General features: G+C 44.6%; 1 protein-coding gene across 4 annotated transcripts in view; it reads right to left on the bottom strand.

Annotated features, from left to right (window-relative positions):
- Nucleotides 1–13,023, bottom strand: part of LOC144505041 (E3 ubiquitin-protein ligase SH3RF1-like) — a 63,205-nt gene extending 50,182 nt beyond the window's left edge. For 2 of the 4 annotated variants that reach the window (XM_078230732.1, XM_078230734.1), the window contains exons 1-2: nucleotides 12,575–13,011; nucleotides 8,462–8,869 (exon numbers count right to left, since the gene is read on the bottom strand). In XM_078230732.1, coding sequence (XP_078086858.1) covers nucleotides 8,462–8,854 — 393 coding nt within the window. In that variant the 5' untranslated portion in view covers nucleotides 8,855–8,869; nucleotides 12,575–13,011. Of the gene's footprint in view, nucleotides 1–8,461; nucleotides 8,870–12,574 lie in introns of all 4 variants that reach the window. The other 2 variants (XM_078230735.1, XM_078230736.1) reach the window with 2 other exon arrangements.
- Between the last annotated feature and the right edge of the window lie 10,414 nt (nucleotides 13,024–23,437).

Raw genomic sequence — 23,437 nt, 5'->3', positions numbered from 1 at the left:
CAGTTGTGATGGGTGCCTGTATTATAGGAAACATCACGCTTTTCACACTCCCATTAGGTTGTTTTTTTTTTAAAGCAGTTTTCTCTGTCTCAGTTCAATTTGCAAAATGCCCAGAAAGTTGAAAAATCAAATTTTCAAAAATAAAGAGGCTTAACCTCATGAGAAAGGACCTTAAATAGGTGTGGGATGGGGCAACTGCTGGTACAAGCATCACAACAGAAAGGGAAATTAGTAGATGGATCCCTATGATATGCTGTCCAACAGCTGTGGCTCAAAAGAAACTTATGTTCTCTTCCTTTCATCCAGGGGGTATGGTAAGGTAAGGTAAGGTCATGGCTCCCATTACAAGCAATCCAATTGCCCCTCATAAGTAAATGCAGGGGTAACTTCAATGACAGGAAGCAGTGAAAATGATGGAAAAGAACCAACAATATTCATTCAGGGCTCTTTACAACCATTACTTTGTTAATGTACAATGTAGTGAGCTCGATGACAAGCATCAATAATGCAAGCTGTTCTTTACAGAAGAGCGCACACAGCCAGTAAATGCACTCTGAGTGTGTGGGGAGTCACTCAACAATCTGATATTGAGTTATAATGGTCAGCTTTAAAAGAAGGTATTCCATACTTTGCTGCATTGACCAATTTGCAGTAGCAGGAGCTGATGGATCTCCGCCAGTCAGTTTTGCAATCAAGTCCAGGAGCTGAGACATACTGACATTGCAGAATCAGTGTGCGAATTGTGGTGCACTTTCATTCCACATTGAGCTGATGAATATTGTGGCTGACAGATTACGTCCTTTGAGCTCTCACATTAGACGGAGCGGAGAATAATTTCAATCACACAGTCCTGACTGTGTTTCGTGCTTATTTACTGCTGGAGAGGTTATGTGCCCATCGCTTAACAAACAACAGTTCCGATTGGGAATGCGTGACCTGATATGATGGTGGAAAGAGAGAGTGAGAGAGAGAGAGTGAAACTAACTGGATTGTTCTTTGAAGTCTCCACGAGCTGAATGGCATCTTTCTGTGATGTTCTATTCTACGATTCTATGATGGTTTTCACTCTGATGTTTTGCTGTTTTTGTGTGAATGAGATTGACATCCGACCTTATTGCTCTCAGTATATTTATGGCCATCAGAAAAACAGATCATAAAATACAGAAACATAAGCCACAAAATGAAGTTCTGTAGCATTGCTGGTGTTGGCTCTTTGAGGACCAGAGTTCCAAATTGGCCAATAATCCTCTTCTGGCCACTTCTGGTTTGGCCTGCATGTCATACTTGGAAGGGCACTAGCGGGGCATGGTGTGCATGTGGGGAAGCTTGCAGACTGGGCAGATGGTGAACACAATCGGTGTCTGACACTAATTTGGCACCTGACCAGTCATTGTGGAACTCGCTTTTCCAGGTCATATCCTCTCTTAAATGCTCAGCAACACATGGGTCCTCCACGGGTGCTATTTAAAGGAATCCGTATGGCACTTTCAGTTGAGGAGCTGTTGACTTTTGTTTGTTGCGGTGGAATTAGTGGAAATACTGCATTTACTGTATTGCTGGTGGAGCTGATACAAGTTGCTGGAGTCAGAAGGGCATGGTATCGGATTTTTCCAAGACCTTGAGTGGGGTTCTGAGCAGAGAGCCTGTGGTCAGTCATGGGGGCTATGGTTGCAGCTACTCTTGGGATTCAGCTTGATGGGGAGGAGAAAGAGGATAGCAGAGAGGGGAAGATGTTCACAGGAGGGTGGTGGAGGGTGGCCTCTCAACAGAAATCCTTATCTCTGCCTCATTCATTGAAGCAACTGCGATTCGCCAAGGAGGTGTTTACCTAACTGTGCCAGCTGCCAATGCTGCCAAGACCAATGCTGTCAGTGGCTGTGACGATCACCATGGCCCGTCTCTGAGACTCTTTTGGAAACAGTTCCATCAGCTGCTGCTGATGGAACTGACAAAGGACCTCTTTAAGAGGTGCAGCCTGCCTTTAAGAAGTGTAAAGCTGTGACCTGTGTTGACCAAGCCCTTATTGGGCCCCTTGCAGCCAGGCAGCAGTGTTCTCAGTGCTAGGCTGCATTCCACATTCATTGCAATGAGCAGACAGCACCAATTTTAGATGCATCACCTTGACCAGGCACAGCGTGATGGTGCACCACGATCCTGCCCCTGTTGATTTGATTTGATTTATTATTGTCACATGTATTAGCATACATATTGTTTCTTGTGCACTATACAAACAAAGCATACCATTCATAGAGAAGGAGAGAGGGCAGAATGTATTGTTTGAGTCATAGCTAGGGTGCAGAGAAAGATCAACTTAATGTGAGGTAGGTCCATTCAAAAGTCTGATGGCAGCAGGGAAGAAGCTGTTCTTTTTGGTACATGACTTCAGTTTGTATCTTTTTCCCGACGGAAGAAGGTGGAATAGAGAATGTCCGGGGTGCGTGGGGTCCTTGATTATGCTGGCTGCTTTGCCGAGGCAGCGGGAAGTGTAGGCAGAGTCAATGGATGGGAGGCTGGTTTGCGTGATGGATTGGGCTTTGTTCACGACCCTTTGTAGTTTCTTGCGGTCTTGGACAGCGTAGGAGCCATACCAAGCTGTGATACAACCAGAAAGAATGCTTTCTATGCTGCATCTGTAAGAGTTGGTGAGAGTTGTAGCGGACATTCCGTACCAAGTTTTTAGCCTATACGTTGGCTGATTTCCCAGGACATTACACAGCATGAGATTAGGATGACACAACCTTGGGTTAAGTTCTCATCTGTGAGATGATGCTTCAATTCAGTACTATCTGAGTCCTGCACAGAAGAGATCACCTGGATTATGGCTGAAATTTCTGGCTGTTCCCGATGACACAAGCCCTGCTGTTGACAATCCCCTGACATGCGGGGTGGGGGGGGGCTGGTGCTGGGGTGCAGAAAATCCCATCCAAGTATTGAAAATTTGAACTGGAGCTTGAGGCAGTCGCCTTCTGAGAGAAGTGGGACCGTTCCCAACCAAGTGAACTCCATGAAGGACACGCTAACATGGTGAAAATAACTGGCACGCTGAGGTAATTATTGCAGTGAGAGTAATCTGTGTGATTAATTAGCAGAGTGAGGGTAATTAACGCATATGGATATTCGGTACAATTAATGGAGCCAGTGCTGTGAAGATCGTGGGTAACGCAAAGACACCTGCTACTGGTTGGACCCGAAGAGATAGCTAACACAATGTGTTCTGCTGGCAAATGAGAGCAGTTGGCACATTGAGGCTAGCTGGCACACTGGTGCTAGCTGGCAGCGCAAGCATAATTAAAGCTGAAATGACAGCTGGCACAGCCAGGGTAGTGCCTTGAGGGTACTGGCACAGCAAGAGTGGGGCTGATTGTTGAATTCTACTTAGGATTATGCTTACAACCTTCAATTAGGACTGACGCACTCCTGTAATTACAACAGCGAGTGGAAAGGTTTCATTTTTCTTTTAACAAATAACTTCTTGTTCTTGTCTCAATAGCAATAAATTGGTCACGGGCTGTTTTTCCTCCTGTCCCATTATGCGCGACACCTCCGACAGTACCACGTGTGCCAACACTGCTCGCGCGTATGTACAAAATGTGATTCTAACCTGCAGTGATGCTCCACTGTCCTCGAAGCTAGGTCTTACAGTCCAATTCCTCTTGTTGCTGAGTAGCTTAAAAACTGATTTAGCCAGCATCTGTAACCCTGGTCGCACTAGCTTTCCCAGGGCACAGATAATTTATTTGGGAGGGTTGTTGGCTCACTCTATCAATTACATGAGCTTCATTTGATCACATATTGTAAAAGTGGCTGCTTTGATGCAGCTTCAATAAGTCAGACTGGGAAAACCCAAGTGGATACTGTCAGCACTTGAACACTCTACTGCACACACCGCATAAGTCTCGGACACGTTTCCTTGGCAACATAATGATAAAAAAACAGAGATAATACCAGAACACTTGAATCAGGTGGAGGATAAAATGACATGAATGCATACAGGTGGCTGCAAAATAGCGACATCTTTCGAGTGACCCTTTTGTGTCAGTCAGCACAGATTGAATTAAGATTTTAACCCACCCTTTCTAACAGGAATAGGGTGTATGGGTGGCGGCTGGATGCACTTTGAAATTCAGCTTTCCGCCTCGACACCTTGTTCTCACGGGAATTGTGCTGGCCAACATTTTAACTGCTCACTGTTCAGGGGGAAAGAAGCCTGCAGGAAACATGCAGGAATTCTATTAATTTGGGCAATGTCAGGCTCCCATCATGTTAGTGGAAGCCTGATTGATTCTGCCTCAGCCAATCCAGACAGGGGATTGCAGAACAAAGAATCCCTCGTTGGTAAGTGCATTTCTAGGGTCAAAAGCAGAGGAGTACCTTTGAAAAAGTCACCGCAAGGAAAATCATTGGCTACCTGGCCCAGTTGTCCCCTCTTCACTATTGAGACCCTCCCAGAAGCCTCTCTCTATCTCTGACCCAAGCATTTCTTTCTGTTTCTCAACTGGTTTCTGCTCTTTGTCCATTCTGGGTGGGCAGCTAACCTACAGAAACCCAGAGTTAAAAAACTAAGGGTTTCCAATCTTGGATGAGGATACATTTTGTGTTCATCTTTTAGTATAAGGATAAGGCACATATAGGGTTAACATGGGACTGAGTATAGTACCGCCCATACAATGATGTAAGCAAACACATGACCTGTACCTAGGGGTCAGTCTAGTGTTGGACAGACCCGCATGGAGACAGCTCCTAGATTGAACTTTAGTTATATGTATGTACATAGTCCCTGTCATTAATAAATCTGTATTAATAAATACAGACTTAGATTTCATTAAGACCTCACAAACAGGATCCAATACCCTACAACATGGTGGCAGTCAATGGAAGAAAAACCCCAAACCTCACAAAAAATGCAGAGAAAAGCTAAAATCATGCAAGACTAAAGAAAAATTTGAGGAAGCATTCTGACATAAAGAAAAGCTTGAGAAGCAGACATGTTGAGGAAAATTATCAGGGAGAAACTTGGAAGCTGAAGGCAGAAATGTAAAATTCCATACTCCAGCAGAAGACTCTATAGGAATCTCATAGAAATACAGCATCAATTGCCTGAGTGGAGTGTCAGCAGACCTTGAAGGAGTGAGCTAAAACTTTTAAATTCCAGAATACAACACGTCCTGAGAATTCAGCAGTCATAAATTGCTGCTTAAACTCCATCTAAGGAAATTAGAATTCCCAAGTCAGAACCTGAACATATGGCGTTCGAGCTTGCTCCAAAAAGAAAAACTAATTAATTAACGAGGGAGAATTGCAACTAAAGAACCAGCTTTAAAATCAGCAAAGACCAGGATTTGATGCTTTTGTGCCCCTAAGCACTGAAACGGAGAAGACTGCAGCTGATCGGTCCAAGCAGCCATTTTGAAAACCTTTTCAAGGCCACCAGAGTGGGAGCCCTCCAAACCTGACAAGCACAGAAACAGACTTTGGGCGTGATCTTACAGGTCGGCTGTTCATGCCATGCTCTCTCTGCAGCGAGGTTGGAGAATTTGGCGCCCAGCCAAATCTCCTTTCACTACAGCAGGACTAGAAAATCCCATTGGTGTGAATGGCCGTAACATTCCAGTTCTTGTCTTGAAACAAACCCTTTGTCTTCAGGACACCACAGCAAACTGTCACATGTGTGTGTTGCATTGGCAGGGTCAAGGGAACCCCTCATCCCTACACTGTCCCCACAGGAGAGGCTGGGTATCAACAATTTGTCTTTAACATTAAATCATTCCTTATAATGATGGATTAAATTTCCAGATGGGTTGGGAAGAAACAACCATACACAACTGCCACAGAGGCAGTAATTAACTAATGATGGGGGAGGCGATGGCCTAATGGTATTATAACTAGACTATTAACCTAGAAACTCAGCTAATGTTCTGGGATGTGGGTTCGAATCCCGCCACGGCAAATGGTGCAATTTAAATTCAATAAGAAATAAAAATATCTGGAATTAAGAATCTACTGATGACTATGACACTATTGTCAATTGTTGGAAAAACCCATCTGGTTCACTAATGTCCTCTAGGGAAGGAAATCTGCTGTCCTTACCCGGTCTGGCCTACATGTGACTAGAGCTGCACCAATGTGGTAGACCCTCAGTTGCCCTCTGAACAAGGGGAACTAGGGATGGGCAATAAATTTTGGCCAGTCAGCAATGGCTATGTCCCACAAATGAAGGCACTGAAAGAGATGTTCATGAACCATGGCATCCCGAATAAGATTGTGTCCAATAAACACCCATAATTTTCACATGAGTACTTTGTGCATTTTACCACCACATCTGGCTCCCACCACTGTATCAGCTCCCCGACTTGCCCACAGTCAAATCCCTCCCAGAACAGAATGAGGACTTTCCCACAGCACTGTCCACATGCAAGTCCACCCCGTTACAATATAGCCTGGTTTCATCCAAACTCCTGATGAGCAGGAAAGTCTGCACATAATTTCCAATCCTGCTGAAAAATCTAATACCTGTGTTGGTAATCCGGGATTCCCAGGGCATCCAAGAAAGAGAACAGCCCTACAGGCAGGAGCAGGCTTCCGCCCACAACAAAAGATACCACACAGGACATATGCCTCAACTATGAAAGGATGACAAGGTCTGGATAAAAACCTTGAGAGAGAGAGAGAAAGGGCACTGTCAACAAGAAGGACAATGACCAATCGCGTTCCTACCTGGTTGGCATCCCAGAGGGTAGAGTCAGGAGTAACAGGAGGAGTCTCCTCCACATCCCTACACCATCCATTCCCACAGTACAGTGAAGAGACATTGAGGAAGATTGAGAAGGGGGGAATGTAGTATAAGGGCGTGACAAATATAGGGTTATTGTGGAACTGTGTACATTTATGACCTCTAGGTTTGACCTGTCTATAGAAGACCTTTTCTCTCTGTCTACCCTATCAAAACCCTTTCAAGGCCCCTATTAGGCCACTACTCAGTCTTCTCTTTTCTAGAGAAAAGAGCACCTGTCCGTTCAGCCTTTCCCGATAGGTATGTCCTCTCAGTTCTTGTCTTTGTGAATTTTTTTTGTGCTGTTTTCAATGCCTCTATATCTTCCTTACAATCTGGTAATCAGAACTGTGCATCATTAATTGTGCATCAATGAGGTCTAACCTAGGCTTGATACAACTTAACATAACTTCTCTGCTTTTCAATTCTATTCCTCTGGAAACAAGAGGCGTGACCTTATGACCTCGTCCGGCCCATCGTTCGGTGAGGTGAAATGAAATGATAAGTTTCGGTGAGAGATGAAAAATGAGGTTCGTGCCCGGTTTCTTGCCTCACTTGATCTTAAAGGCCTTGTTTTGCTGGCGAAATCTGGCACTAAGCTGATTTAAATATTAATGACATGTTTCGCATATCCGAACTCACTCATACTTAACCCCCTCACTGAGAATCCGTCAGCAGAGACCAGACATGGTGGCCTTGCCAGGGGGAATCGGAAGCCATTGAAGCCCCTGGGTGGTCGGGGGCATGGCTGGGGCATTGGCCAGGTTGGCAGCACCTTCCAGGCATCCTGGCACTGCACATTGGGCACCATAACTGTGCTAGGGGCAGTGTCAAGGGGAGCCTGAGTGCAGGTCGCACCTCAGGGGTTGGAGCAATGATGGGGGGAGACAAGTGGGGGGGGAGCTTTGCAGACAGGGAAGGTTGGCTGGGGGAGGAGCTCTGCAGGCATGGTGATAGGCAGATCTAGATACACCAGCTCCTCATCCACCATCCTCCCCACCTCTCACCTCTGATCTCCATCTGTAAATAATTCGGAAAATTTGATATGAAGCATTTCTAACACCACCCCGAGGAGCTATTGCAGCTTTCTTTAAATTCTCCAATCAACCATCTTCAAAGAGAGATTATCAGACATTCAATTGACACCGTTTATTCCTGGTTGCTCCCAATATTCCACCAGAGTCGTGGCAACTGATAGGGAGAACTCCCGAGGAAATTCCCATGGTTATTGCCCTTGAAAGCCACTTGGTTGAAAACATTATCACTCAACTAATCCATCAGCAGATCCTCCGAACAATTAGGAATGGACTGGTGGCACGGTAGCACTGCTGCCTCATAGCGTCAGGGACCCGGGTCCAATTCCTGGCTTGGATCACTCTCTGTGCAGAGTCTGCACATTCTTCCTGTGTCTGCATGGGTTTCTCCAGGTGCTCTGGTTTCCTCCCACAATCTGAAAGACGTGCTGGTTAGGAGCATTGGCCATGCTAAAATCTCCTTCCGTGTACCTGAACAGGTGCCGGAGTGTGACGACTAAGGGATTTGCACAGTAACTGCATTGCAGTGTTAATGGAAGCCTACTTGTGACATTAATAAATAAAATTAATAAATGCAGCCCTGACAGTGATGGCCACACCCCGAAAACAAATATACAACAGATTATTTTCTGTATGGTAAAATAGGCTTAATCATTACCTTTTCTACAGGGCTCCTGTTTGCGCTCAGCAGACTAGCTTGCAAACATCTTGTGTCTGTGCCTCTTTGTCCATGGTCCTGATATGTTGGCACTTGAGGCATTCGAGCAGGAATGATCCTGACATTGCTTTGCCCATACTTAATGCCATCCAGAAGGCGAACCAGCAGTAAGTTGACTGGCAGCTCTTCGATGCTACAAGTAACCGGAGTCCTGCATTCAGGGCATCGGAGCTCCTTCCTGGCATTGAATATCCTTTGGAGACATGCTTTACAAAAGGTGTGCTGGCATGGCAACACCTTGGCAGTGGCATCTAGCCGTTCAAAGCACACGGGGCATTCCAGCAGGTCCAGCAAAGCCAGATCATCCATTGTACTGCCACAATACCATCTCATCAAAACCCAATCACTCTGAAAATCAAACAGGCCAAAGGTTCAGAGAATTTCTCAATCATTTAATCAAAATTACTATTGATCTCATGCAATGAATCGGTTTAAATACTTAATTCTCATTAACATAGCTTTACGGTTTATCAAGCTCATCATTCTTTACTGTGCCTTAGCTTTTATTCATTCACAAGATTTATTGCTCTTCCCTCATGGCTGTCGAGAAAGTGATGGTCAACCACCTTCCTTAATCAATCCAAATGTAATGGTTTGATTCAACTGAGTGACTTGCAAAGTCATTTCAGACTGCAGTTAAAAGTCAACCATATTTACATGGAAAAGTTAAAAGCAAAATATTGCGGATGCTGAAATCTGAAACAAAAACAGAAAATTCTGGAAAATCTCAGCACGTCTGACAGCATCTATGGAGAGAGAATAGGGCCAACGGTTCGAGTCTGGACAACCCTTCATCATATTTATATGGCTCTGGATTCACATGTTGATGTGACTGGGTAAGGACAGCTGATTCCCTTCCCTAAAGTGTATTAGGGAACCAGGGAGATTTTCACAACAATCTAGTCACTTGGTCATAGAATCATAGTATCCTACAGTGCAGAAGGAGGTCATTTGGCCCACCTACCGCAATCCCATCCAGGCCCTATCCCCATAACCCATGAATTTACCCTCACAAGTTCCCCTGACACTAAGGGGCAATTTAGCATGGTCAATTCACCTAACCTGCACATCTTTGGACTTTACGACATCTTTGGTCGTACAGAACTTGAGTACTGCTGAAAAAAGAGACATGTTGTCGAAGCTTTTTGTCTTGCACTCATCAGGACAGATTCACAAGATTATCAAATCTCAAAGGGAAAAACAATTTAAACTCAAGAGAAAAGGGTTTGCATGTGGACTCTGATTGGTCGAGGCATTACCATGGAGAATGCACCAGGGAACAATTAGCTGCCAAGCTTTTATATAATTCAAACCAGGCAAGTCAACTCTGATTGATCAAGGCATTGCCATGTGGAATGAACCAGGGAATGGCTGACCCCAAAGCTTTTGTTCAGTTGAAAAAGGTGCAAAGTGTGTACAAGTTGTTTTTATTTTCAAAGGACAGGTTCCTGTCTGTGACTAAATGTATCTCCCCATACACATAAATGAGCCCACTTATCAACCAAGTTTCACTTGTCAACCAATCAACATCCCTTCAGCTAAAAACAAAACAGATAGGGATTTAGCTGCACTGATGACTTGTGAGGTGCAGATTAGCCCAGTAGCAGGGTGAAACAGATACTTTAGCAAAGTTGAGACTTGCAGTCTGGAGACCTAGCGACCTAGAGTATAGCCACCCCAAGTTACAAAGTGAAGCTCTCTCAGAAGTTTTGTGGAGAAAAGAAAGCATAAGAAGTCTGTTTGCATCAGACTCCATATGTTCTACTCTAAGCTAGGGGAAAGGTCCCCAATAGAAAGTTACATGGCCTGTGTGGCAATTATTTGTTAGATTTGCCTCATAGTGTTAAAACCTATCAGATGTTGTTTTGGGAAAGTGTATTCTTGGTGTTTATGAAAGTACATAGATTTAGATTTGTAGGTAATTTAAGCACACTGTATGGGTAAACATTATAGTTAATTGTAAATGTTGTCCTTTACTGTTGCCTTCCTTGTTGCATGTTTCGAAGTTTAATAAATGTTTTGTTATTTGAACATTCACAACAAGACTGATACTTTTCCTCACAGGATTTCATCTCTTTTCTCATATGTTTTTCCAAATCACAAAAGTAAATAGTTGAGAACCACCACTCCAAGGTTGCCTTCTGGGGCTTGGGAGGCCCTCACGTTGAATATCAGTGTGGTTCCTAACATAATATAAACTGGGAATTGAAGAATTGACCTTATGGTTTATGTGGCTCATTTCCACATTGATGACAGCTTTTGATGATTGGGCCAGTAGGGGAAAATTGCACTTAACATTTCCAATAAATTCCCTTGGTTCAGGTTACCACATGTGGCTCACTCTCAAAGGTCTACTCTTCCACTTCTAATCAATCTAAACCTCTTGAATAAATTACAATAATCATTCCTCTTTTTATACAAACGCTTCCAATGATAGTACAATTCTGAGAGCTGTAATACATTTCAATGCTTGTTATCTTTCCATCTAAAAGATAACTGACTTTTGTTGTCATTGGTTAGAAAGAGAATTGGGCAGCTCAGAATTTAGAAGATTGCTTTGGTGCCTTTGTGACCTGGATTTAAATGCAGACTAAATTGACAAATGGAACAAATGTCTCCTCCGCTCTGTGACAGATGTGAGGGTCTTACATTAAAAGCATTTGAGCATTTATAAGTCAATCTCAAGTGGGTTGAATCCAATGCACAAAACTGCCCTAAATCCAATAGTCATTGCCACTAACTGAGCAATCACACTCAGCGAGACAGCGAACAAATGTCATGAGGGGAATGGAAAATTTCACAGGCGGGTTCTTCTGAGCTTAAGTTTGGAGAAAAAACGTGAGAGCTTTTTGTAAGCTTTGTGGTGAACCCATGTATAGGTAATCATGGCTCAGAGAACTTTTTGGCCTGTACACGTTATCTTAGTGTGCTGGAAGGAGTGATGTCTGTATAGATTATGGCGGATTAAGGTTGTGCCAAATCCAAGCCAACACAAAAGAGAAGCACAGGTCCCCGGAAACCGCAACTCATCATGACATTATACCTTAACCCCATTTACGTATCAACTTAATCTGCCTTGGAATAACTCTGATGATACATTACACTTGCCATGATGATCTATACCAGCTAGGACCAACTGAATTTCTATTCCCTTTGAAACTGGAAACAACTGCTCCTGTAAATGATAGATGATGTTGTGGTTTTCAACTCTGTATGTTATGTGGTTTTGTTAGAGATTGGTGCTCCCAGCTTTACAGACAGTTGCGGCTTTTAGAGCATGCAACCAATATAACCTAACCATGTTAGTCATGTAAAGCTGTTTTAAGCAAGCTGACTCTGGTATAAATGGCTGCATAATTCTATACCTTGGTGCACTGGAGGTGCAAAGAGAGTGGAAAAACTGCTCACTGTCCCAACCTTAGCATCTCTTCCATTGATGAGTGCCAAATAAACACTGGAAGAAAATACTTGACAGAGCGACAACTCATCATTATTATTTAGCTAACTAACTTTTGTCAATGGAATTATATTGTTGAGAATGTTTTCTATGTGTGTTTTATCAGCTGAAAACAGCAACCTCGATTCAGATTCTATGAGCCTGTACAAGAACAACCCCCTAGGGTAAGTCTGATATCCCCCATCCCTTCCCTTTATGGTTCAATTTCACTGTGTTAGCCAACAGCATGGTTAAGATGGGAAGGGAAATCATGGGCTGAGTATACTATCACTCCACCCCACAGAGGGTGGAAATAAGCATGTTTCTTCATTTGTACAGCATGAAATAACAAATTCTCGTTCCTGTCAATTTTCATTTTCTCCCCCTATTTTACGTTAAAGCTGTATGGGAAAAAAAATATGACATCTGGGCGATCTCCAGCCTCTCTTGTGTGGGAAATGCAGCAATGCTCCACTTGCTACTTATTTGATCGATTCATTCAACCAATTACTAGAATGTCCTCATTACAGATGTAATCCCAGCCGCAGCACGCTGGAGTATTCAACACAGACCAGAGCTTTAAGTGTCAACTATAGACATTTTGATTCTGTACCGACCTGTCACTTGAAGCAGATGGAAGACAGGAGGAAGAAGTAATGTGAGATCTTGCATCATTCCGAACGATATGTTTGAGGGAAAATCACGTTAACAGATCCTTGCTCTAAATTCAGGGCCAACTCCGAGCTGCTAAAAGTGCCCAGACACCTGTGCACAAGCTTCACAGATCTGATTCCTTCGGCTGCTTTTGCACCTCCTTTCCAGATCATATGTTAGCACTGCACAGAGGCGTTTTAGATGTGCAATCTCCTTGTCTGTGCAATGCAGTAGATGACATTAACGTTCAAACAAATTAAAATAGGAAGAAAGATTCTCCGTTCTCTTGGTAGTTTTGGGGTGGGGGTGAAGGGGGTGGGGTGGGGGGGGGTCTTCTTACCAAACAACCCCAGTCCAATTAGGCATCCAGTCGTGGGATCACGCCACCCAGATCCAGAACAGAAACTGCACCACTGATCGAATTACAAGACAAATGTTAACCACTTCACTACCCTTGGAGATGTTCTGCAGAGCGTCCCACTCAATATAAGCCTGAAAGAGCCAAAGACCAGATAACTCGGTCTCTGGCAGCCGGAGAGGCAACGGTATTTGTAACACAAGACAGCTTTCCCATCGTTATTCCTCTATTACCACACCCCAGTCAGGACCACTAACTGCTACTGTATGAAATGATTTGTTCTGAGGTGGGCAAAGAGTTCCCTCTGCTGGAATCATCTGTAATGCCTTTTCCTTCATCAATATAAAAGTTCATGCACAAACGTGCAGTTTACTTCTGAAGGCTTCCTCGGCAGGACATAAATAGTCCTGCAGTTGTCACAGTGGGAACATTGCCTGATTGTGCTGCAACTCCAAAGGGGGAGTCAGACCAGCCGGTACAGAGTCAAAGTTTACTATAAAAGGGACCAGGCTGACCACAAAGAGGCAGGTGTGGACAGCTGTCTACTTGCTCCAGATTGACCAGAAAGCCACAGGGAAAGACAGCAACTGTTATATGAGCTCTCAGGCTAGTGGGCACTGCCAGTAGCATGGTAGAGGTCTCACTTTATTGTAGAGAAGTCTCACTGCTATTGTTATCAGTAAATCTGGAAATGAGGGGTGAGAACGTGGGAGATTTCTGACTCCTTAGAAATGGTAGTCATACGTGTCAAAACTCTGATGAAAATTAACTTGCTCTGACTGTGCCAGACCCAGCTGAAGTTAAAATTAGAACACTTTCTGGGGATTGGTTCGAAACCGATTTCTCTCATATTCCTGGGCAGTTCCATGAGGCTGAACATTTTCACTCAGTCTTCCTGCTTCCCCTGATGTTAATATGGGGCGAACACACCCCTGCTCTGACAACCTGCCTCGCCGCAATTTAATGGTCACTGGACCGTGATTTGGCTCGGGTCTGGCCTTCTGCCCCCTTCTGGGGAGAATGGCATGCATATGAGAGTTACCACCAAGCAAATGACTGGCAGCTCTTTAGTCCGAGCAGTGCCACCGGGAGCAGTGACCATTGCAAGGACTGCACCCAGTCAACAAGGGCGACTGTCAATGGGCATCAATGCCGGAATTCTACCATAGAACCATAGAAAATTACAGCTCAGAAACAGGCCTTTTGGCCCTTCTTGTCTGTGCCGAACCATTTTTTGCCTAGTCCTACTGACCTGCACTTGGACCATATCCCTCCACACCCCTCTCATCCATGAACCCGTCCAAGTTTTTCTTAAATGTTAAAAGTGACCCCGCATTTACCACTTTATCCGCAGCTCATTCCACACTCCCACCACTCTCTGCGTGAAGAAGCCCCCCCTAATATTCCCTTTAAACTTTTCTCCTTTCACCCTTAACCCATGCCCTCTGGTTTTTTTCTTCCCTCGCGTCAGCGGAAAAAGCCTGCTTGCATTCACTCTATCTATACCCATCAAAATCTTATACACCTCTATCAAATCTCCCCTCAATCTTCTACGCTCCAGGGAATAAAGCCCCAACCTATTCAATCACTCTCTGTAACTCAGCTTCTCAAGTCCCGGCAACATCCTTGTGAACCTTCTCTGCACTCTTTCAAACTTATTTACATCCTTCCTGTAACTAGGTGACCAAAACTGTACACAATACTCCAAATTCGGCCTCACCAATGCCTTATATAACCTTACCATAACACTCCAACTTTTATACTCGATACTCCGATTTATAAAGGCCAATGTACCAAAGGCACTCTTTACGACCCTATCCCCCTGTGACGTCACTTTTACCTGTATTCCCAGATCCCTCTGTTCAACTGCACTCTTCAGAGTCCTACCATTTACCCTGTACGTTCTACTTTGGTTTGTCCTTCCAAAGTGCAATATCTCACACTTGTCTGCGTTAAATTCCATTTGCCATTTTTCAGCCCATTTTTCTAGTTGGTCCAAATCCCTCTGCAAGCTTTGAAAACTTTCCTCACTGTCCACTACACCTCCAATCTTTGTATCATCAGCAAACTTGCTGATCCAGTTTACTACATTATCATCCAGATCATTGATATAGATGACAAACAACAATGGACCCAACACCGATCCCTGCGGCACACCACTAGTCACAGGCCTCCACTCAGAGAAGCAATCGTCCACAACCACTCTCTGGCTTCTTCCATTGATGTGGAGATGCCGGCGTTGGACTGGGGTAAACACAGTAAGAAGTTTAACAACACCAGGTTAAAGTCCAACAGGTTTATTTGGTAGCAAAAGCCACACAAGCTTTCGGAGCTCCGAAAGCTTGTGTGGCTTTTGCTACCAAATAAACCTGTTGGACTTTAACCTGGTGTTGTTAAACTTCTTACTGTGTTCTTCCATTGAGCCAGTGTCTAATCCAATTTACTACCTCCCCATGTATACCTAGCGACTGAACCTTCCTAACTAACCTCCCATGAGGGACCTTGTCAAAGGCCTTGCTGAAATCCAGGTAGACAACATCCACCGCCTTCCCTTCATCCACTTTCCTGGTAACCTCCTCGAAAAACTCTAATAGATTGGTCAAACATGACCTACCATGCACAAAGCCATGTTGACTCTCCCTAATAAGTCCCTGTCTATCCAAATATTTGTAGATCCTATCCCTTATCACACCTTCCAATAACTTGCCCATCGCCAACGTCAAACTTACTGGCCTATAATTTCCCGGATTTCTTTTGGAACCTTTTTTAAACAACGGAACAACATGAGCCACCCTCCAATCATCCGGCACCTCCCCCGTGAATACTGACATTTTAAATACGTCTGCCAGGGCCCCTGCAAGTTCGACACTAGCTTCCCTCAAGGTCCGTGGGAATACCCTGTCCGGTCCTGGGGATTTATCCACTCTGATTTGCCTCAAGACAGCGAGCACCTCCTCCCCTTTAATCTGTAAAGGTTCCATGACCTCCCTACCTGTTTGCCCTATTTCCGTAGACTCCATGCCCGTTTCCTCAGTAAATACGGATGCAAAAAAAACATTTAGTACCTCCCCCATCTCTTTTGGTTCCATACACAGTCTACCACTCTGGTTTTCAAGAGGACCAATTTTATCCCTCACTATCCTTTTGCTCCTAACATACCTATAGAAGCTCTTTGGATTTTCCTTCACTCTGTCTGCCAAAGCAACCTCATGTCTTCTTTTAGCCCTCCTGATTTCCCTCTTAAGTAGCTTCTTGCACTTTTTATACTCCTCGAGCATCTGATCCGTTCCTTGCTGCCTGTACATTTCATACAACTCTCCCTTCCTCTTCATCAGTGTTACAATCTCCCTCGAGAACCAAGGTTCCTTATTCCTATTTACTTTGCCTTTAATCCTGACAGGAACATACAAACTCTGCACTCTCAAAATTTCTCCTTTGAAGGCCTCCCACTTTCCATTTACATCCTTACCAGAGAACAGCCTGTGCCAATCCACACTTCCCAGATCCCTTCTCATTTCATCAAAATTGGCCTTTTTCCAGTTCAGAACTTCAACCCGAGGACCAGATCTATCCTTATCCATGATCAGGTTGAAACTAATGGCATTATGATCATTGGATCCAAAGTGTTCCCTCACACTCACATCCATCACCTGCCCTAACTCATTTCCCAATAGGAGATCCAATATCGCATCCTCTCTAGTTGGCACCTCTATATACTGATGTAGAAAATTCTCCTGAACATATTTTACAAACTCTACCCCATCTGAACCTTTAACAGTATGCGAGTCCCAATCTATATGTGGAAAATTAAAATCCCCTACTATCACAACTTTGTGTTTCTTGCAGTTGTCAGCTATCTCTCCGCTGATTTGCTCCTCCAATTCTCGCTGACTATTGGGTGGTCTATAATACAACCCCTTTAATGTGGTCATACCTTTCTTGTTTCTCAGCTCCACCCATAGGGCCTCTGTAGACAAGCTCCCTAATCTATCCTGCCTGAGTACCGCTGTAACATTTTCCCTGACCAACAATGCCACCCCCCCCACCTTTTATCCCTCTGCCTCTATCCCGCCTGAAACATTGGAACCCTGGAACATTGAGCTGCCAGTCCTGCCCCTCCTGTAGCCAAGTTTCACTAATGGCTATAATGTCATATTTCCATGTGTCTATCCACGCCTTCAGCTCATCTGCCTTCCCCACAATACTCCTGGCATTGAAATAGACACACCTCAAAAGATTATTTCCACCACACTCTACCCTTCCATTTGTGATTTTGCTTGAACTAACCTGTCTTTTTACCCCTGCTCCACTATCTGCTCTGGCACTGTGGTTCCCATCCCCCTGCAAATCTAGTTTAAACGCTCCCCAATAACACTAGCAATTCTCCCTGCAAGTATATTGGTCCCCTTGTAGTTTAGGTGTAACCCATCTCTCTTGTACAGGTCCCACCTGCCCCAGAAGAGGTCCCAATGATCCAAGAATTGGAAACCCTGCCCCCTGCACCAGTTCCTCAGCCACTTGTTCATCCGCCCAAGCATCCTACTCCTGCCCTCACTGGCATGTGGCTCAGGTAGCAATCCTGAGATTACTACCCTCGGGGTCCTGCTTTTTAACTTCCTTCCAAGCTCTTTGTACTCACTCTTTAGGACCTCCTCACTCTTCCTTTCCACGTCATTGGTACTGATGTGTACCACGACATCTGGCTGATCACCTTCCCACTTTAGAACGCTGTGCACGCGATCAGAGACATCGCTGACCTTGGCACCTGGGAGGCAACAAACCATGCGGGAGTCTCTGTCCCTATCACAGAACCTCCTGTCCGTACCTCTGACCATTGAGCCCCCTATCACTACTGCTCTCCTCTTCTTCAGCCTACCCTTTTGCGCTGTAGAACCAGACTCAGTATCAGAGTTCCGGCTGTCGCAGCTTGTCCCAGGTAAAGCATCTCCCACAACAGTATCCAATTCAGTATACCTGTTGTGGAGGGGTATGGCCACAGGGGAACCCTGCTCTGCCTGTCCTTTCACACTGCCATTTCCTCTCCTTACAGTAACCCAATTTCCTGTGCTCTGCTGCTTAGGTGTAACTATCTCCCTAAAGCTACTGTCTATATACTTCTCATTCTCCCGAATTAGATGGAGGTCATCAAGCTCCTTCTCCAGTTCCCTAACACGCTTTGCTAGCAGCTGCAGCTGAATGCATCTTTTGCAGGTGCTGTCGTCAGGGATACCGGAGGTCTCCCTGATCTCCCACATCCTGCAAGAGGAGCATTCCAACATCTTGCCTGGCATTTTTTTTACTCTGGGGAAATACAGGAATAAACTTTCTGAAAAAGAAAAAAAACCTACTCTCGCCTCTGCCTGTTCTCGCCGAAGCCCGTTTTGAGCCAAAGCCCTTCAGCTCTCACTCTGCCCCCTGCTCACTCTGCTGCCCGCTAACGACGCTGCCCGCTCAAAGGTGCGGCCTACTTTTAAATCCTCCAAAACCTTCCCAGGCTGCTGCTGGGCCTACTTCCTGTTTTGAAAAGAAACTTCCGATTTTTTTCACAAATTTAACTGAAAAATAAATAAATAAATATACTGCACAAACAAGCTCCCTTACCCTCAGCTTGCTCCCGTGGAATAATACCGCCCCGTCCACCACGGAATCGGAGCGGGCTAGGGGCGAACAACGGAAATGTCCATTGACCTCGGACAGGAATTTCCAGTCTCACTTGAGTGAGGCCGTAAAATCCCACCCTAAGGTTAGTGGATGGGTAGTAACATAGCAGCCAGGCTGGCTGGTCCCAGTGAAGGGGGCGAGAGGGGTGGGGAACCAAGACGAGTGTAGAAATAGAGTGAGGGGTAGACATTGCCGGGGGTGGGGGAAGGGGGTGGTGGTTCTGATGGGCTCAGGAAGTTCTCCTGCCACCAACTTGTGCAGTGAAACCTGCCGTTTGTTCTAAATTGTCTTTTACATAGTTTCTGTCCAGGCACACTATTACACCTCAATACCACAGGGTTGCCCCAATTTAAACGGGGAAGATTTAGACTGAGTGGTCACGTGATGGCACAGCCACAAAAATGATCACATGTTGGGAGCATGGAAGTTCTCCTCCAGAGCATGGGCCAGAGTACAAGCATGAAGTAGCTGCTCAGCAAGTAAATATTGTTTGTTACAAGCCCTTGTTGTCAGCGTTTGGGAACCCAGCACTTCTACAACATTAATACTCAATCATCGTTGGCTGTCGCAGCTCACAGGATACAAGGAATTAATCGCCTGACCTGTTGGAGACTACTGTTAATCTACAGAGTTTCAGACAACAGGTCAGAGAAAATTCCCCTGCAAGAGGAAACATTGGTTCGAAAACCAATCACCCGACAGCAGCCACTTTTGCTGCTAATGGCAGCAAAAGGCAGCACAAACTGCTAAAATCAGAGGGGTCAGCAGAATGGACCAGTGACATCATTTCCCTCCATGCTATTTCCAAGTTTGGTGCCCTATCGCTTTTAATTTTGGAATATATCACAGGAACAGAGAAGTTCGATTGAAGGGCCCTTCAAGTGGCATAACTGCCACTTCAGCAAAATTAGATTACAGTTTAAAAGAGACTGTTTCCAGAAAAATAAGCAACTTACATCATATGCAACACTTGGAATTTAAAGACCACGCTTTTATCAATTCTACCTCCTCTGTTTCACATGCGAATGTATGCATGTGTGTGTCACAAGATTTGGGCTGTGTTATTACCTTTTTACTAAGTCTTTACCTGAGCAGCTGGGCTGTTTTGTAGCCCACTTGCTTGCTAATTGCTTGCTAATTTACCTGTTTTTAATAATAAAAATAACTCATGTGTTAACTCAAAAGACTTGGCCAGCTAATTTCTTCATCGAGCTTTACATGCAGTCAAAGTACAAACTGAATTGAACAAATCACAATTTTCTAACAAATCAAACAATGAAATTCCACAAACATCCCCATCCTCAGTGAAGCAAATTAATGCAAAGATAAGGCTAATGCATTCACAACAATCCTTAACCAGAAGTGACGGGTGGATGATGCATCTTGGCTTTCTCTAAAGGTCCCCAGCATCACAGATGTCAGTCTTCAGCCAATTCAATTCTCTCCACGTGACATTAAGAAACAGCTGAAGGCATTGGATATTGCAAAGGCAATGGGACCTTATTCCAGCAATAGTACTGAAGACTTGTGCTCCAGAACTTGCTACACCCCAGTACAGCTACAATACTGGAATTTATCTGGAAACGTGGAAAAATACCCAGGAATGCCCTATACACAAGAAACAGGACAAGTCCAACCTGGCCAATTACAACCCCATCAATCTATTCTTGATCATCAATAAAGTGATTGAAGGAGTCATCAACAACACAAAGCAAGATGGTTGTGGTTGTTGGAGATTAATCATCTCAGCTCCAGGACATCAATGCACAAGTTCCTCAGGATGGTGTCCAAGGACCAACCATTTTCAGCTGCCTCATCAATGACCTTCCTTCCATGATAAGGTCAGAAGTGGGGATGCTCTCTGTTGACTGCACGTTGTTCAGTATCATTCGTGACTCCTCAAATACTGAAGCTGTCCATGTCCAATTGCAGGTCAAAGGTCAGAAATTCTGCACCGAGTAACTCACCTCCTGACCCCCCAAAGCCTGTCCACCATCTACAAAGCAGAAGTGATGAGTATAATGGAATATTTTCCACTTGCTTGAATGAGTGCATCTCCAGCAACACTCATCCAGAACAAAACAGCCCACTTGCTTGCAACCCCTTCCACAAATATTTAATCCTTCCACCACTGACTTACAGTGGCAGCCGTGTGTATCGTTTACAGGATGCACTGCAGGAACTCACCAAGGTTCCTTAGGCAGCACCTTCCAAACCCATGATCACTACCATCTAGAAGGACAAGAGCAGTAGATACCGGGGAACACCAACATCTGGTGGTTCCCTTCCAAGTCACTCAACATCCTGTTACTGTTCCTTCACTGTCACTCAATCAAAATCCTGGAAATTCTGGAACTCCCTGGATGGGGGCAGAAGTCTCGCACTGAGCCAATTAACTCCCCCCTGAACATTAAATAGCTGCAGGGAAGAATCCCACCCCCTAACAGCACAGTGGGTGCACCTAGACCTCAAGGACTACAGAGTTCCAGAAGACAGCTCACCACCACCTTCTAGGGGTGGGCAATAAATTCTGGTCTAACCCATAAATGAATTTTTAAAAATGCCTTTTTGTTCACCAATGAAGTCTCTGAAAGGGCATCATTACACCCCGAAATGAGGATGAATGATCCTAACACTGCCACTGGCCCAACAACTGTGAGTATCTGAGCAAAATAAAAATATGCTCACCAGAATACCGCTCTTTGAGTGAATAGACCCATTTAACTCCTCCAGGGATACTGGGCACAATATGTTGAGTGCCTTGGGTTTTATTTCAAAGCAAACAAAATAGGGGAGGAGGCAAAATGCAAAGCAATTCTTGTAGGTGATTGTGGAACTCAAGCCTATCATCATATATTCAGTCTTACAGTCCCAAGTGCGCCTTTGCATCATTTAGTGAGCTCATGGCTTTAGTGAAGGCTTAATTGCATCCTTAACCATCAGTCAGACTCCAGAGATTCAAATTTAATTAGCGGGTGAGAGGCCCAGGCAAATCGATCATGAATTTCATTGCTAAACTAAAGCAATTATCGGAGTATTGTGATTTTGGAGCAACCCTAAATGACAGGTTATGGGATAGGTTAGTCTGTTGCATGAGCAATGGCATTATTCAACGCAGATTACTTGCAGAAGTTGGTATAAATTTTAAATGAGCAATGGAGATAACGCTGGCCATGGAATAAGCTGAAAAGTTGCACACTAGGACAGGATTTTATGTTTCACCCATGTGTCCTGTGCCCCATGGCAAAAATTGTGTCGAGATCCCGCCCTTTCTCCAGGGGTGGGATCCCACCTACGGCTATTTAATGTTCAGGCGGGAGTTAATTGGCTCAATGCGAGACTTCTGCCCCCATCCAGGGAGGACATCCCACCTGTAAGAGCTGCTGGCCAATCAAATGGTCCATGTCTGTCTGGTCCCAGCTGTACCACCTGGTGTGGTGGTCTCTGCTGGGAATATATCCAGTCTTCAATGGAGATCTTCACTGCGGCCAGATGCAATGGGAGAGGTACATTGGATGCGATTTTAGCAGACCCAGGCTGGAAGAATGCATAGGATTACAGTTGTTTGGACTGGGAAATGAGCCCACACCCAATTATATGCCCTTGCCCACCTGTAATCCTGCCCTCGAGGAGGGTAACATTCTGCCCCAGGTGAGAACAGTCCCACCAAACTGGATAACGATGGAGAAGGTTTGGAGGAGGATGGTGTGGTTAACCATGTCAAAGGCTGCTGATAGATTGAGGAATCAAAGACAGATAGTTTATCTTTGTGACAGGCACATAATTGCCTGCCCGTTTAATTAAGGGATGGAAAATGAGCCGGTTACCACACTATCAGAAGGATGTGGAAGCTTTGGACAGAGTGCAAAGAAATTTCACCAGGATGTTGCCTGGTCTCAAGGGTGTTGATTATGAGGAGAGGTTGAATAAACTAGGATTGTTTTCACTGGAAAGATGGAAAAATTATGAGAGGCATAGACAGAGTGGATAGTCAGAGGCTTCTTCCAAGGGTGGAAGTTACAAGGGGCCACAGGTTCAAGGTGAGAGGGGGAAAGTTTAAGGGAGATGCGCAGGGGAATTTTTTCACAAAGAGAGTGGTGGGTGCCTGGAACCTGCTCCCAGAGGAGGTGGCAGAAGCGGGCACAATAGCAACATTTAAGAGGCATCTGAATGGGTGCATGTGTAGGGAGGGAAAAGAGGGATACGGACCAAGTAAGGGCAGAAGGTTTTTTTTTCTTTAGTTTAGTTAGGGCATCATGGTCGGCACAGGCTTGGAGGGCCGAAGGGCCTGGTCCTGTGCTGTACAATTATTTGTTCTTTTGTTCTGTAGATTCACTGTATTCCTCTACCCAACAGGATCTGGATTTAAGCTGATAAGTGACATTAATAGCTTCCATGAAGCCGCACTGTCTCCACTGGGGAGGGAGAGAGAAAATAATTAAATGAATTAGAAAACAAAAACCTGTAGACATATCGAAATATTAGACAAATCTTTTTATTCTGGTTTAAGCTTGAAATTAGAACAGTGAACAAAGGTTTCTGGAGCCATACAAAACTCGAAGCTATGTAAGAATAATGGAGCTGATTCAGCACGCACACACAGTGGTAATGTGCTTCAGCGAAATGACTATTATTCAGATATGTAATTAACAAAATGAATGTAACAGTACAACTCCAACAAAGACTCTTATTTTAATTGCTGCCTAAGATAAATTGCCCTGCAGTGTTGTAGAACCTTAGACACTCATGTAATTGTTTAATTAGTTGGTATCAGCCTCATACAAATGATCTCATCACTGAATTATAC

Source organism: Mustelus asterias, chromosome 16, assembly GCF_964213995.1.
Source record: "Mustelus asterias chromosome 16, sMusAst1.hap1.1, whole genome shotgun sequence".
Taxonomy (NCBI): domain Eukaryota; kingdom Metazoa; phylum Chordata; class Chondrichthyes; order Carcharhiniformes; family Triakidae; genus Mustelus; species Mustelus asterias.
Note: the sequence above shows the minus strand (reverse complement) of the source record. Positions and strands in the feature narration are given on the sequence as shown.